Source organism: Mesoplodon densirostris, chromosome 15 (genome assembly GCF_025265405.1).
Source record: "Mesoplodon densirostris isolate mMesDen1 chromosome 15, mMesDen1 primary haplotype, whole genome shotgun sequence".
NCBI classification, from domain to species: domain Eukaryota; kingdom Metazoa; phylum Chordata; class Mammalia; order Artiodactyla; family Ziphiidae; genus Mesoplodon; species Mesoplodon densirostris.
Genome location: NC_082675.1, coordinates 14,821,495 through 14,837,310, shown reverse-complemented (window position 1 = coordinate 14,837,310; position 15,816 = coordinate 14,821,495). Strand labels below are relative to the sequence as shown.

The 15,816-nt window shown below is 55.2% G+C and overlaps 1 protein-coding gene across 1 annotated transcript in view; it reads right to left on the bottom strand.

The window, feature by feature from the left end:
• Positions 1-1,310: 1,310 nt before the first annotated feature.
• The window catches only part of RBM19 (RNA binding motif protein 19), a 140,319-nt gene continuing 125,813 nt past the window's right edge, over positions 1,311-15,816 (bottom strand). The window contains exon 24 of the mRNA XM_060118998.1: positions 1,311-1,732. Within this exon, the coding sequence (XP_059974981.1) occupies positions 1,698-1,732 (35 nt within the window). The 3' untranslated portion in view covers positions 1,311-1,697. The remainder of the gene's footprint in view (positions 1,733-15,816) is intronic.

Sequence of the window (15,816 nt, the reverse complement as noted above, 5' to 3'; positions counted from 1 at the left end):
TGCTCCCCTTCTAAGAGATAATCTGCATGCAAAGGTCTTCCCCACTAAACTTCAGCCCGTCGATGCCAAGACCACGTCTCTCATCTTTGCCACCCTGGTGCCTGGCGCCGAGTGGGTGCTTATTCAATGCTGGTTGTGTTCTTATTGGAACCCCAGCTTCTTCCAATCTTTTGGAAGACTCCGCCCCTCCAGTAACCCCACACCCTATTCGAAGCTCTTTTTTTGCACAGGATCTGTGGCACTGCCCTCAGCATCCAGCCTCCAGGAGCTCTGCAGACAGACCTGCGGGGGCAGCTTTCAGAACGCTGGGTGCAAAGTCCCCACTCCCGTGTACACAGAGCAAAGGGAGCTGATGCTTTTTGAAAAAGGAGGTTAGAAACAAGCTTGGGGATGTCTCCCTCAGCCCCCGCTTTGGCCTCTGGAATGTTCTGGATTTGAGAACATGAGTTACAGGTGAAGGGAGATGTGAGAGAAGCCGGCGAGCGGAGGGAAGAGCAGGGAACAGTGTCTTCAATGCGGTGTCACATCCCATCCAGAGCCCTCTGGGGAGGACTCCCAGACCATTCTTCATCTCCTTCCTTGCTGGACGACCTCCGCTGGCCGTGACATCCCCGTCCCCGTGCACAATGCCCAGCCCCTTCTCCGGTTGCTGGGTCCCCTCCGTCCAGCCAAGTTTGCTTCTTCGGGACCTGTTGCCACCCGGATTCTGCTCTGGACCCAACGTCCGAGGGTGTTCAGGGAAGGGGAACTGAAGCCCTGAGCAGCCACAGCTGGGCAGAGCCGACCGCTCTGCGTGTCTGGGAAGGTGGCCGCAAACGGGTGGGACTTGGGCAAAATGTCTCCCCTTTCAAGGACGGCAGGGTGACCGTCTGGGCCTTGTCCGGAGACCATGGAGGAGGCTTAGGGCTTGTTTTCTCCAGCGACGGCCATTCTCAGAGCCAGAAGAGGGAATCTGAATAAAGAGGAGCTGCAGGGAGAGAGTTGCCTCCCCGCCCCAACTGCGGTTTCCAGGCGACACACGGGCTGTCGCGGTCGCTGTCATACAAACCCTCTTCCCGTAAGACGGCAGGTCCCATGGGGAGAAGGGGTGAAGTGGAATATTTTATCAGCCGTGTACACATGTAACCAGAAATGGGGCTGAAAAGCGAAACCTCATTTCCCTGAATAGGGGGAAGGAGAGCGGGTGGGTGGCTGGAAGGGACTTATCTCCACAAGGTCAACAGCCAGAACACAGATGCGACCGCGGTCTTCACCCTCCGTGTTGTCAACTTGGAAAACCTAACACCGAGGGCTGTTCTGGGGATGAAGTTTAAAAGGCCTCTTGTTTTTGTATTAAGAATAAGAATCTGATATGCAGAGAAAAGGTGAAGAAAAAACAAAGAATAAGAAATAGTTAAAAACTGAGCAGGAACGGGAGGGCGTTCTCTCTCTCCGAGGGAGAACGGAGCTGGACTTCCCATTCACGGGCCATTTCTCACTCGTGGTTTGAGGACAGTTTTGCTCCTGTGGGGAGCAAGCCCTAAGTGCTGGCATCCTGGGGGCTGAAGTTCCAAGTTCCTTCTGCAGCACGGGCGGGTCAGTATGGTGCTTGGATGGAGAAAGGAGGGCTTCCCCTCGGGGTCGGGGGAGGCAGGAGGCTGTCCAGGTACCCAGAGTGGAAGGTACACTCTCTCCTCTGCTCTGTAAAGGCAGCATCTCTACCCTGCCTCAGTGAGTGCCATCCTCCGAGGATCTAAAGAACGAGGGGAAAAAATGAAATAAAATAATGTGCTGAAATACTTGCTTTGCCCAAGGATTTAGTGTGAACGTAACCGACCCTGCAGTCACCAACCCCTTTGCGCGGGGAAAGTAACCACTTGCACGGCGTGTCATAAGGGAGGCTGGTTTATTTGTGCAGCGTAGTCTTTTGTGCTAGTTGGGGACATTGAGGGGGAGAAGGCAGAGACGCACAGGCTGGCTGGGAGGCAAAGGATGAAGTGTTCTTCTGATGATCAGTCTTGTGCCCATTTCCAAAGAACAGAGCACAGACATGATCAGATGGGCGGACAGCACATCCTCCAGCAGCTCTGCCCAGACTCAGGCTGGGGTCTTGCTACAAGCTCATTCAGAAGTTTGTGAGATTATTAAAGTTAAGCAAAGAGGGATGGAGCGTGAGCACGAGAGAGAGAGAGAGAGAGAGAGAGAGAGAGAGAGAGAGAGAGAAGAGGAAAGACCGAGAGAGAGGGAAAGAGAGAGAGAGAGAGAGGTGAGAAACGCAAGAACCCATCTGGGCAATGCATCACGTTGAAATTGCCCCGCATTAAAAATTCACCAGCCAGTGAATTTTCAAGGGATTTGTAGTAATTAGATGACAAAATGCTGGCAAATCTCAGGCTTGCCAAAGATGTTACTCAGGGGTCAAAGACTCGACACTTTCGGCTGGGTAATTTGTAAGTGTCAATCATTCGCTGCCATCAGAGAGGAGGGAGCGATCTAACGGCTGCATTCTAACTAAGTCGAGGCGCGAGCCTTCAGCCGCCGTCTGCCAGCAAACCCCAAGACCCCGCGGCGCTCCAGCTCCGGTGCAGACGGCAGCTGCAGCCCCGCCCGGGGCTCAGAGCCACATTGGCCGACCCAACTTTCCAACTTCTTGACTGATTTTATTCCCCTTTGTCACTTTCAGAAAGCAGCAGCAGCTTGCCAAGAGTTGGACATCCCTCCTTCATGGAGGGGAAAGTGTCCTGTGGCCGGCCACCACTGAAGGTTGAAACGGCGACTCTCTGCACCTGGACAGGCCCCGGGACCTAGTCTTCTCATCTGTGAAGTGGGGCGGAGACTCGCCTGGCAGGGCCGTCCTTACTGAAGGACTCTGTACCTGCCAAACCGATTCCTTCGCTCAGTATCTGCCCGCCTTTGTCCCGGGAGCTGTGCTGGGCTCTGAGGACTGGGTAGTGACCAAGAGGACACACCTGCCCCCAGGGAACATTCTAGTTGATGGGGAGGAGGAACGGATAATAAACAAATCAACAGAGAGCATATCAGAGGCTGTTAAGTGCTAGGAAGGAAATGAAACAGAGTCAGGAGGATTAGAGCGTGTCGGGGGACCCTACTTTATACGGTGATGGAAGGAAAGGCCTCTTGGAGGAAACGAGGGATGCTCACCAGAGGGCCTGCAAGGCCAAGCCCCGAGGCCCGAGCTGGACGATTCTGTTCCGAGAATTATCACAAGGCTGGAGACTGGGACGAAGGTAGGCAGGGATACGGCGGGGCTGGGCCCCCGAAGCCTTGGATGCTTTGAGGCCCCACGAAGCTGGGCTCGGTGCAGCCCAGCCTGGACAGTCCCTGCTCAAATCTGATTTGGGTCCTAAGGAGAGGGAAAGCACCTGGAGATGCCCATATATGGTGTCCGGCCTGCCTGTGGACCTGGGCCGACACTTGCTGGGGGCTCTCATTTCAGCTGCTCACACTGATTGAAAGCGAGCTACAAAGGGGAACAGTGAGCCGGAAGGTAAAATGATGCTATCAGGATGGCGGCTGGCCTGGAACTGCCTGGACCCCAGATCAGCCTGAAAAGGAGACCCTTTACGAGATGATGAGTGCAGAGCGACCCCTGTCTCCTTCACTGCCCCTGCCCATCAGGCTATTTTTGGAAAAAGTCCTGGCTTTGGAACCAGACAGATCCTGGGCCCTGAAGGCTGACTCTGCTGTTTCTGAGCTGTGTAACCCTGGAGAAGGTACTCCATCTCTCTGGACCTCTGTTTCCGCATCTGTACAATGGGCACACGAGCCCCACTCACACAGTACAGACAGGCATTATTCGTAAGAATCTGGCTCAGGGGAGGTTCTCAACAGAAGCACTTCCAACTCCAACACAGCCCTGATAAACGAAAGATGGTCAGACTCTGGCTGGCCGCTTAAAGAGTATCCCAATTAGCAAAAGAATTCTGCGGCTGAACCACACTTTAGGGGTATAAGCCAGGGGGCAAACCTCTACTTTAAAAGAGCTGAAACAGGGTGTCTTTGTATAGCCTGCAGCCTGGTTTGCAAAATAAATGTCCAAAGTGGAATCTACATGCTGGGGATATTTATGTATTTGGCTCATACTGGGTCCAGGGAGGGGCCCAGGCTGGGATCTGTAAATCACTTTCTCCCTTGAGCTCTTCCTGGTTATTTCTCATTTGTTGTTGGCAGGGGCAGGGCGCCATGCAGGGTGTATTTATTCCCCTCACCCACCTCCTTTCCTGGGCCTGGGTCTCCATCCCAGCGAGCCTTTGCTGCAGGTTTAACTGGGCTGTGAAACTGCTCAAGGGGAAAATGAGAAACTACCCAGTGTTTCATGGGAGGCAGTGGGCTGGGCTTCCTGAGCTCCGATGGCCAACCCTCACCACTCCATGGAGCAGGGATAACTGGAAACCCCTGGACCAGGAGGCAGGTGCCTGCGGCACCCACCAAATCCACGCCAGGCTCCCCTGCAGCTCGGAGGCCCGGAAGCCCACTTGAGATGCAGATGAAAATTAGCAGCAGCAGCAAGTTGGCTCAACTATTCCCCACGGCACCTCGTTAATATCATCCATCTTTGTAGTTTCTACTGGGGAGTTTGGAGCTGACCCGGCATCTGCTTAAGAATCAGTGGGACGGAGAACTGTAAGGCAAACAACACTGATCACCCCCACGGAGCTGCCATTTATTGAGCACTTACTGCATGCCAGGCGCTAAGCTGAGGCCCCTGGTGAGCTTTGGCTCAGCTGATCCTCACGAGGACCCAGGGATGGTAGATGACTGTCCCCTCATCAGTGGGACCGTCCCTGAGCCCATGTGAAGGTGTCCCCCCGCCCCCACTTCCAATGCCATCTCCGTGCTCCGATTTCCAGCCCTTCTCTCTGCCTGACATTATATTACAGGCACTTCGAGGATGGACCCAGGCTTTGTTTGTGATGAAGGCAGCCGACCTCTTTGCCTCCCTGGGTCACAGAGGCTGTGGTTTTTAAACTACCTGTTTGTTGCCCTGAATCAGAGAAAGAGCCAGTGTAGTGGGGAGGGGACTGGAGGACACTGAATGCGTGTCCTGGCTGCTGTCTGGGCAAAAGAGGTGGTGGTTTGCGCTGGTCGCATAGCCTTCTGAAGCCGAGGCTAAGCTCCGGACAACCCAGAGCTGCATGTGCATGGCTTCCCTGTCCTTTGCACAAAGGACACACAGACATGCATGTCTCATCGGAGCTGGGAACCTCCCCAGTGCCCTTGGAGCGTCCCCCCCATCTCAGCAGTCTCAGGCTACCACAGCCTGAGCCGTCTGTTCCTGCCCAGCCTGCGGGCCCCGAGGGGCAGGGGCTATGTCTGCCCTCTTCCCCATGGACCCCGGGACCTGGCCCAGGGAAGGTGCCGGTCAACATTCTGATGAATGAATCAACGCACGCACTCTCTCTCAAAGGCCTCGGCTGGCGGTCTGGGGCTTGGGGATGAACGTCAGGGAGACCCAGCAGGAACACCCCAGCCTGTCCGGAGCTGGGAGACTCTGGGGATGTCCCCGGAATAGCCTCAAGCCTCAGTTTCCCCAACTGAAAATGGGGGGAAAGAGCAGTGCCCGTGGGTTGCAGGGCTGTGGTGAGTCTTCAGTCATGGATCACTGGACTTCATTTTATCACTGAATGCCCAGGGCCAGAACTTAGCTCTCAGAGAAAGATGGCTGAGTCATTAGGACTCAGACCCCAGCCCTGAGACTCTGTCACAGGTGTGCCTGGAGGGCTCAGGGTCTTCTAATGTGGGCCCCGATTACTCAAGTCCTTACTCTGGGTTGACCTCCATCCTTGACAGAATGGGACTGCCTTTGGAGACATAGCACGGGTCCTCGCTGGGCTTCTGAACACTGATGCTGCTCCCACACCCACAGGGAGGACGGGGTGGGAGGGTGGATGCTGCTTCTCGGACTGGGTTTCGTCCTAATCATTAGGGACTGTGGCACCAAGTTGGCACCACACCAGGAAAGTCAAGGATGCAGTAGGATGTAATCTCTGCAGACGCCCCGCGAGCTCTGGTTAAGAGTCCAAACACTCCTCCAGATGCGAGAGGAAAAGGGACAGGCTCTGGCTGCTAGCAGCCCGGCTGGAGGGAAGCTTCCAGCTCACAGGAACGGGCAGAAAGGGTGGTTCAGAGCCTTGCCAGGCTTTCTCAAATGGGTGGGGCTGTGTTTCCAGGCAGAGGCAGACACGGAGGGTCAGGACGGGGTGGGGAGTAGTGGGGACGCAGCCTGGAGGTGAAGAACACAGCCCAGAGTTGGCCACCTGCTTCCTACCCTGGCTGACCCTGGAGCTGTGTGGTCTTGGGCAAAGCACCTAACCTCTCTGAGTTTCTGCTTCCTCAGTGGAGGTGAGGATGGTGATAATGGTGCCCATCTCGCGGGGAGGTGAAGGATTAAGTAAATTAATCCGTGGTTGGTTAGAGCAGTGGTGATTACGGTCACTTAGGATGGTGGATGAACCAAGCCCACAATGGGGGAGGCCAAGAGAAGGAAGGAAGGACCCTCCCCCAAGGCCCACAGTGTGCCAGGGGCTTTATGTCTCTTTCAGCCTATGGATGGAGCCCTGGCTCCGAGAGGTGCAGTGTCTAACCTGAGTCACACAGTGGGGTGATCACCCACCCAGGCCCGCTCACTGAATCCTCTGAGGTGGGCGTTCCTGTCATCCCCATTTTACAGAAGAGGAGACCGAGGCACAGAAAGCTGGGCCACTTGGTCCTGAGGTCACAGAGCTTGTCGTAAGCAGTGGAGCCGGGATTTCTACCCAGCAGTCTGGCTTTTCCCACCCAGCTGTGCATGATTCCGATTCCCTGACCTCAGGCTGCGGGGAGGGTTAGTGAGCTTGTCACCCACGGGAAGTGCTTGCAACTCCCAGGCCAGGACCAGCTCGGCCTCACTTGGTGACGAGGGGCTTGGTCCTCCTGGGATGGTCTGCCCCAGGCAACTGGTCTCTCCTGGGGTCTCTGGCTGGACCCCGTAACTGCGGTCAGGAGATCCCTGAGGGAGAGGTTAACCTCTTCTCCCTCAGAGGGGCCGGGTTTGGGGTCCCAAACCCTCAATACCAGCCAGACCCAGGGTGGGTGCCAGCATCCCTGAGAGGCTGCACCCCCTCTCCCAGCCCCTTCCATGTGCTCTGTGTCCCGGGCCCAGAGCCTGCCCCCAGCTCCCCCGAGGGTGCTGGCTGCTGTGAGGGGACCCCTGCTCCCCAAGCTGTCTGGCAGCCCCTTGTGAGAGCGAGTGGCCATGGGCCACCTTGCCATCTGCAGCCCTGCCTTCAGGTTTCCCAATTCCGGCCACATCGTGCCCACACCTGCCCACCGCCGCACGCCATTGCCACTCTCCTTCCCCGGTCCTGGTTTGGGGTGAAAGCCTTGCTTATTAGTCAATCTGGAGCCCACTTACTGTGAATTACCAGGCCTGATTGATATTCATGAGTGGATACATCTGAAACCTCAGTCAGCTGTCACGTGACTCTGCCTTGGGGAGGTGGCTGCTCTGAGGACGTGGGGACCTGAGTGGCCCCGGCACACAGCAGCGGTCCCCGGCTGACGGCTGTCCATGCCCAGCAGTGGCCGGGACTGGGAGGTGGCAGCAGGGTTTTCCAGTCCGGATGGTGGCAGGGAGGAGGGGCTGGGGGCTGGGGCGGAGGGAGGCCAGCAGCCAGCCCCCCCACTTCTCACTGCTCCACCTTTGCACGGCCGTTCCTCCCACCCGGACCTCCTCTTCCTCTCCGCCTAGCTACCCCCTCCCCCTGCAGCTGGGACATCACTTCTGAGAGGTGCCTCCCCAGCACCCCCATCTGAGCCAGGCCCCCCAGCATTATTCTCCTGCTGCACCGCACTATGCCCACGCGCACACACGCCTCAGGGGCATCCCGGTCTGCAATCTTGTTTCCGGTGTTTGGGGTTGAGTTCCATGGGGACCTAGTCTTGTACCCCTGGCTCACCATCTGGTGCCTGGCACAGGGTAGCGTTCAGTAAAACTTGATGGGATGCATGGTAAAGTGCTTCCCCCGGATGAGGCCCTGGGCTGTGGCTCAGCCCACAACTCCCCTGGGCTTGAAACCCCCTGGGAGGGACAGTGTATATTCTCTGCAGAGGGAGCAGACGCAGAGATTCAGGAACCTGGGAAGCAGAACCAAGGCTGGTGTGATTCTCAAGCCTGTGCTTCAGGGTTAAAGGGAGGAACTTAACCTCTCACCCCCAAGGGCTTGGGTTTCTGGCAAGTACCGTGTCGTGAGGGTCCGGGGGCTTTTGCTGTAGGCAAGATGCCGCGAAAGTAAATACTGACGATCAGCTCAGAGAACATGCAAACCCCTCTCCATTCTGAAAAACTGCTTTGCTGAGTGGGGGCTGAAAGCATAGATCTGTCTGTATACTTCTTCGCAGATCAGATACCCAGCTGAACAGAAGAGAGATGTGGAAACGGACTGCTTTCCAGACACTTGGAAGTTCAAGGCTGGCCTCTCCGAGCAGGAACAAGGAAGGGCTGCTTCACAAGCCCAGCCCTGCAAAACGAGATGGGCGGTGCGCCCAGCCCTGATTCCCAGCTTCGAAAGCCAGGGCAGGGAGGCCTAGGGATTGGAGAGGGGTCAGTATGCAGAGAAATGAGGCTAAATCCAAACTCCGATTTCGAAATTCAAACGTTTCCCAAAGAAAACAAGGTTGGAACGGACTGAGTCTTGGGAACCAGAAGGAATGGGTTTCTTTTTGTTTTTTGTTTTGAAACCCGAGGGCTTATTTAAAAAGGGGGTGGGGCGGGGATGGGAACCATGTCCCATGTACTGGGTGCTCAGGGCACTGTGGGGAGGGGCCGGCTCTCCTTCCTCGAGGAGGATTGGGGTTGAGGCTGCCCGGCTGGAGGGAATCTGTCAGTGACCCCTGAGCAGCTCTGGGGCCCACGTGACTGTGACGATCAGAGGGCAAAGAGCACAGAAACTTCCAGCAGGAGGATATTAACTCGCTGGTCCAGTGACACCCGGGGGCTTGATGAGCACCCTCTGGGTCCCTTGGCAGCGTGAACGCTCCAGAAGAGAGAGGATTCATCTCGGAGGCTGGGCTCACCTGCCTGGCTAGAACGTTCCCGGGTTTGGCAGTAAAGAGTCTCTGGATGGCCTGCTTCTCCAGAGGTCGGACTAGGGGTGACCTGGGTTCCAGCAAATGCTTAGTGGGAGCCCCCCTCATTTGTGGACAAGCCCTCGAAGGCTTCCTTTGGGGATAGAGCACACACACTCTGCGCCATGAGGAAGCACCGTGGCAGTGACAACCCTGAGAAGCTCAGAGGGAGGGCACCCGAGTCTTGGGTGGCCAGGGGGGGACTGCTCAGAGCCAATGGTGTCGAGACATGAAGGATGAGCAGGTGGGAAACGGTGGGGGAAAGTGGGAGACGAGGTGTCCCAGTCATCCAGGCCACACATGGGCGCTGGCACTAAGATGGTCCCCAAGGGAAGGGATGGGTGCAGGGTACGCTAAGTCGTGTGTGGGATCCTGACTGCACTCACGGCCCGATTTTCACCTCCTCCACCACCACGTTCATGCATTTTGCTAGACCCCTCCCTTGCTGACTTTGAGCTCCGCCACGTGACTTGCTTTGGCCAACGGGGCAGTAAGCAAACCTGTCTTCGCGTGTAAGCTGTGTGTAAGCAACAAAAGCCACACGCTTCTCTGGGGTTTTTCATTGACACCTAGCGCTTGGGCCTTAAACCTGTTATCCAAATTCTTGCAATAAGGATCCATGGAAAGATGTGGTATGTGTGTGCAATGGAATATTACTGAGCCACAAAAAGGAACGAAATTGGGTCGTTTGTAGAGACGTGGATGGACCTAGAGACTGTCATACAGAGTGAAGTAAGTCAGAAAAACAAACATTGTACATTAACGCATATATGTGGAATCTGAAAAAATTGGTATAGACGATCTTATTTACAAAGCAGAAATAGAGACACAGACATAGAGAACAAACGTATGGATACCAAGGGGGAAAGGGGGAGGGTGGGATGAATTGGGAGATTGGGATTGACATACATATACTATTGATACCATGTATAAAACAGATAATGAGAACCTACTGTATAGCATAGGGAACTCTACTCAATGCTGTGACCTAAATGGGAAGGGAATCCAAAAAAGAGGGCATATACGTATACGTATAGCTGATTCACTTTGCTGTACAGTAGAAACTAACACAAGATTGTAAAGCAACTATACTCCAATAAAAATTAAAAAAAAGAATCCATGGAAGCATCATATTTTTGGATCTTTGAATGGTGCTCATGTGGGGTTGAGTTCTAAAGTCAGCTCAAAAGGTGAAAATCAGGGACAGTGAAATTGATCTTGACAATGCCCCATGAAGACGCCGGGCAGCAGCCTGGCTGCATCCATGGCAGATGCTGCTAGCCATTCCCACACTACCTCTCCTGCTTCCTGCAGCACCAGGACCTCCATGTCTTAATGGGCCGACGGCCACCCAGGAGAGAGACTATTTCCCAGTGTTCCTTGAAGGCAGGTTTGACCATGTGACTCTGTCCTGGCCAAAGAGATGTGGGAAGAAGTGACATGAGGTGGCCCAGGCTGTGTCCTCCTGCTGGCCGGGTCCTGCACAGAGAGAGAGCCCTCCTGGCCATGTGATTCAGAGGCAGCCGGGTCCCTGCCACTATGCAGTGCCCTGTCAGAGCGAGCGTGCTCACCTTCCCAATGTCACGTGAGAGAAGTCAGCCTCCATCTTCTTGAAACCCTGATTTTTGGGTCACAGCAGGGGAAACACACTCTAATACACCGTCTGTCTGCAAGGCCACCACAGTTGGCTGTATCTCTAGCTGGCTGCTGTTCTTTGGTTGAGCACCAGGTAAAGAAGCTGGCTAGCATTTCAGAGTCTACAAAAGATCTCCCAGCTCAAAACTGTTGCGGTGAGATGCTTATTCTATGAGGGCTGGGCAACTGAACCCAAGAATAGAAATACTGGAGGGGGAGGGGCTTAAGGGCTCTGGACCCACATCCCAGCTCCGCTGGGAAATACAGTTTGAGAATCATTAAAGCAACCAGTGTTTTAGTTTTAGGCTATGTCTTATGTGGCCCACCACGCCTCAAGCATCCCTCCTTCTCCCAAGCAGCCAAAACTTTGTGGGGAGGTGGCCAGTGAAGATGCCTGGAGGCAAGGGGGCCTGCCTTGTTCCAGCATCTTCCTGGAGTATTAGCCGTGCGAGGCTCACTGCACTCCTCAAGCCTCAGTTTCCTCCCCTGGGCAATGAGCGCGACAGCCTCTGCCTGGTCGCAGCCGAGACTCAACCCTGCGAGAGCGCCTTGTAAACCATGGGGCGACACACAGACATGCAAGATGGCGGTGATATGATCGCCTGGAATCTGTTTTGGGGGTCCAGGAGAAGGGAGGGCTCCAGACAGTTCCTAGGGAAGGCAGGAGCAGCTGCCATCCAGAAATCTGCACGACTACAGAGAAATGTTTGCTGTTGGCCTGAGCCCAAGGATGGGGCACTGCAGCCCCAGTGGATCGTTTTCATGAAAGCTGCAATTAAGGGGAAGTGGGGTCTATTAAAGAAGCTGGAGGGGACACAGCCCTGGCTTCTGGCAATGCTCTAATTAGATTGCAGGGCCCCTCTTAGTTTGCTGCTGAGACAGAAGGCCCTGGGCTCAGGGATTGTGCTGGGTGGTGGGTGATGGCGAGAGCCTGCTGGGGCCCGGGGGGCATGCCTTATGCTGGGGAATGGGGTAACTACGGCGAACGCTTGTACAGTGCTTGCTGCATGGCAGGGACCATACTGTACTCACTTGATCCTCACAACTCCAGGAGTCGTATGGCCATTGTTCTCAGTCCACAGATGAGGACACCGAGGCACAGAGAGGTCGGGGAGCAAGCTCAAGGTCACGCTGCCGGTAAGTGGCAGAGCTGGGATTCTGGCCCAGGGAGCCTGGCTGGGTCTGGGCAGAGGTGGCAGGATGGGAAGGGCACAGAATGGGGAGCAGTGCCACAGTGTGACCTTGGGGAAGCCACCCGCCCTCTCTGGCTCTGGCTTTCTGAGCTGTAAGATTAGAGGGGCTTGCTTTAGATCAGGGATTGGCAAACTTGATGTTAAGGGCCAGACAGTAAATATTTTGGGCTCTGCAGGCCATACAGTCTCTGTTTCAACTACTCAGCTCTGCTGCTGCAGCAGGAGGGCAGCCTAGACCATCTGTAAACCAATGGGCATGGCTGTGTGCCAATAAAACTTTATTTTTACAAACAGGCAGCAGCTGGACCTGGTCCACAGGCCCGCAGCCTACCAACCCCTAGTTTAGATCACTCATGTCCCTTCTTTACCACTTTTTTTTTTGGCCAAGCTGTGTGGCTTGCAGGATCTTAGTTCCCTGACCAGGGATTGAACTCAGGCCCTTGGCAGTGAAAGCATGGGGTCCTAACCACTGGACAGCCAGGGAATTCCCTTTACCACTTCTTCTTTTTTTTTTTTTTTTTTGCAGTTCGTGGGCCTCTCACTGTTGTGGCCTCTCCCGTTGCGGAGCACAGGCTCTGGACGCGCAGGCTCAGTGTCCATAGCTCATGGGCCCAGCCACTCCACGGCATGTGGGATCTTCCCAGACCGGGGCACGAACCCATGTCCCCTGCATCGGCAGGCGGACTCTCAACCACTGCGCCACCAGGGAAGCCCCCTTTACCACTTCTTTGTATCACATTCATGTTCTTAATAATTTTCTTTATACAAATTCACTATTTTTTTACCTCCTCCTTAGGGCTTGGCAAAACCGTTGGCTTGATGAGCTAGCTGTCTATTTCCAATTGTAACATACATGTGAAAATAAACCCATGTTAAAAATTAAAAAAAAATAAAGTTTACGGGCTGCCTAAAATCATCTCGTGTACCACAGAAGCCTGCACTCCATGCTTCATGAGACATGTTTACATCAGTGGTTTTCCAACCAACTCCTGATGGGGAGGATGAACATGTGGGGGGCCTTACACCCTGACTTTGAATAGAGCGGTTCTACTCTCTCTGTTTTCTACATTGGGGTTCTTGGTTTTTCTAAGACTTTTGCTTGGAAAAAGGGGTCCTGTGGTCAAGAGAGTTTGGAACCGCCTAAAAGTGGCTTCATAATGAACTGGGAACTGGTGAGCTTTGAGCGAGGACATCCCAGCTCTGCCTGCACGGGGCTGTGAGCCTCCACGCTGCTTCTTAGATTTCCTAAAGAAAAATAGATGATTTCCTGTTCCACCTTTGGTCCAGCCCTCTCTCCTGGAGACACGCATCCTCCGGGAAGCTCTCCATCTCCACCCGATGGCTCTCTCCAACTGAACGCGTTAAAAACCCAACACCTGGTTTCCCCCCTGGGCCAGCTCCTGCACGTGGCCTGTCTCAGCACATGCTGACTTCCATCTTCCCTGGGCTAAGGGCCCAAACCATGGCGCCGCACAGCCCACAGCCAGACCTCTAGTCTGTCCCCTGGGCTCCACCTTCAAACCATCTGGGACCCGGCCGCCTGTCAGCTCCTCCGCTGGTTGAAGCCGCCACGCCTCCCCTGGATTACCGCAGGGGCCCTGCCCTCCTCCCCGGGTCCCCCCGGGGCTCGGCAGCCCAGCTGAGCCTGCGCAGTGGTCTTCCCAGTCCCACTGCCCCGCCGTCCCTTCCTTCCCGCTCTGCTCTCACGCCACCTCCTTGGGGAGTCCTCCCTCGGTCCCTCCGGACACCCCGTACAGAAAGCAGCCTCAGGAGCACCAGAGGAGAAAATATCTGCTTGCTGTCTCCCCATATTCCACTGTCAGCTCCTGGGGACCCGGGAGTGTCCCTCCCAGCACCCACGGCTGGGCCTGGTGCACAGCAGCCTGAGCAAACATCTTGGGATGCACGCGCCCAGGTGTTTCAGGTTCAGACCTCTCCTTGGGCTCTGCAACAGGAGCCCCCGGGGATGAGGCCACGGGCTCTGCCTTCGGGAGGTGACCATCCTCTGGGGGTCTCGGGGGTACCCCATCACCCCCACGCTCTACCTTGGTGCCCTCCACAGTCCCACTGAGCCCCAACATGCGCCCGTGCACTGGGGATTGACGGCATGCAATGGTATTAAAAACAAAATCAAACAGCATGTTAGGAGTTCATGGTAAGTAGGTGCTGAGCAGGAAGAAACTCATCAGGGGAAAAATGACTGGATGCCTTTCATTCAAGCCGCCCTAAGGTTAGATTTTGAGTTCCGGCACACGCCGGCCTTCCTTCCTGAGCCTCAAGCTCCTCATCTGTAAAATGGGTCAGCAGCGCAGCCCGCGGCGCAGGGGTGAGCAGAGGAGGGTGTGCATTAAGGCCCCGAGTGGGGCCAGGCTCTCCTGCAAGCACGTGCTGCCCCACTGCCCGGGGCAGGAGAGCTCGAGGCGGGTTGGAACTAGGGCTTCCCGCTACCTGGAGCTGGGTGTGAGTCCCGGGGGCAGCCCCTTGTGCCGTGTCACCTGGGAATGTCGCCTGCCCTTTGGAGGCTCCACTTCTGTACAATCTCGTAAACTTACCTCCCACAGCTGCTGGGAGGACAAAGTTGGCGTTCGTTCCTTCATCACATACTTACCAAGCACTTCCTACCCGAGAGGCACAGGAGATGCAGTGCACACGGAACAGGCATGGACCCTGCCCTCCTGGGGCTGACAACCCCAGGAGGGACGACAGACACGAAACCACGACACAGACAACCATTTACAGCTGTGACAGGGGCCAGGGAGGCGCTTAGGTGTTATGAGGGCATCCAACAGGGGGGCCTGGCTTGTCTAGCATAGGGTTTGGAAAAGTCAGCTAGGGGAAGGTGCCTATTTCAGCGGCTGGGGCAAGGTGGGAGAACAAATTTATTATTAAGCCAGGATTCTATTAATCTGTTATTATTAATATTACCGAAAAAAAGGATCACATATTATTAGTGAAGCTCAGCAAAGAGAACCAGAGGGGCTTTTTCATGGGAGGGGAGCGCGTTTCATTTCTGCAAGGTGTACCAAAGGGTTAAAGTCATTTTCATTAAAATTCAAATTTCAGCAGGCGCTCACTCTCCCTTCGCCGTCCTTTGAACGTTTGACTGGCAACCATTTCATATTTCAATCTCGGCAGAACAAATTGAATTAGATGTTGAAACCAAACTCGGCTGTGTTCACCAAAGCCTGCATGCTTGGCTTGCACTAATCCTTTCCTAGATGCTGCAGAGCACAGACAGGCGCTGGGAGGGACGGGCCCTGCCACAAAAGACAAAAGAGCCCAAGGAGGCGGTAAAAGGGAAGGAGGAAAAACACGGGGGCAAAGGCCGCTGGAAATTGTCTTCTGCCTGATTCTCGGGTCTTCAAGCCCAGGAGACAAACTCCCGTGTGGATCCAGGGTTTCTGTCCCTGTATTCCTGGCCCCCAGCACAGTGCCAAGTGCAGAGGGATGCCTAGTGTTCGATGGATGAATGAATGAATGATTGGGGGTGAGGATTAACTGTTGGCTTTGAGGACTTAACTCCGCCACCCTCTCTCTGCCTCTGGCCTGTGCCGTTTCCCCCCTTTCCTTTCTGAGACACCGCAAGATGCCTGGCGCCTTCCCAGGGTCAAGGTGCTTCCGCTGGGACCTGGGCTCACTCCAGTCCTGTGATCCTCCACACCAGCCCCTGCAGAGCGTGCAAACCGGCCGGAGGATGCCAGCTCGCGTTTCCCAGGAGGAAGGGGGCAGACCTCACACTCTGGGATCACCCCATGGCCGAGGGTCTGTGGAATGGCCTACAAGCGCTGACACAAGGGCCCGAGCCTGGCTTCCAGTTTACTGTGGCAATGGCATTGGTGCCCACGGGTAACCCCCAGGATGGAAAGGGTTAGGAATAAGCACA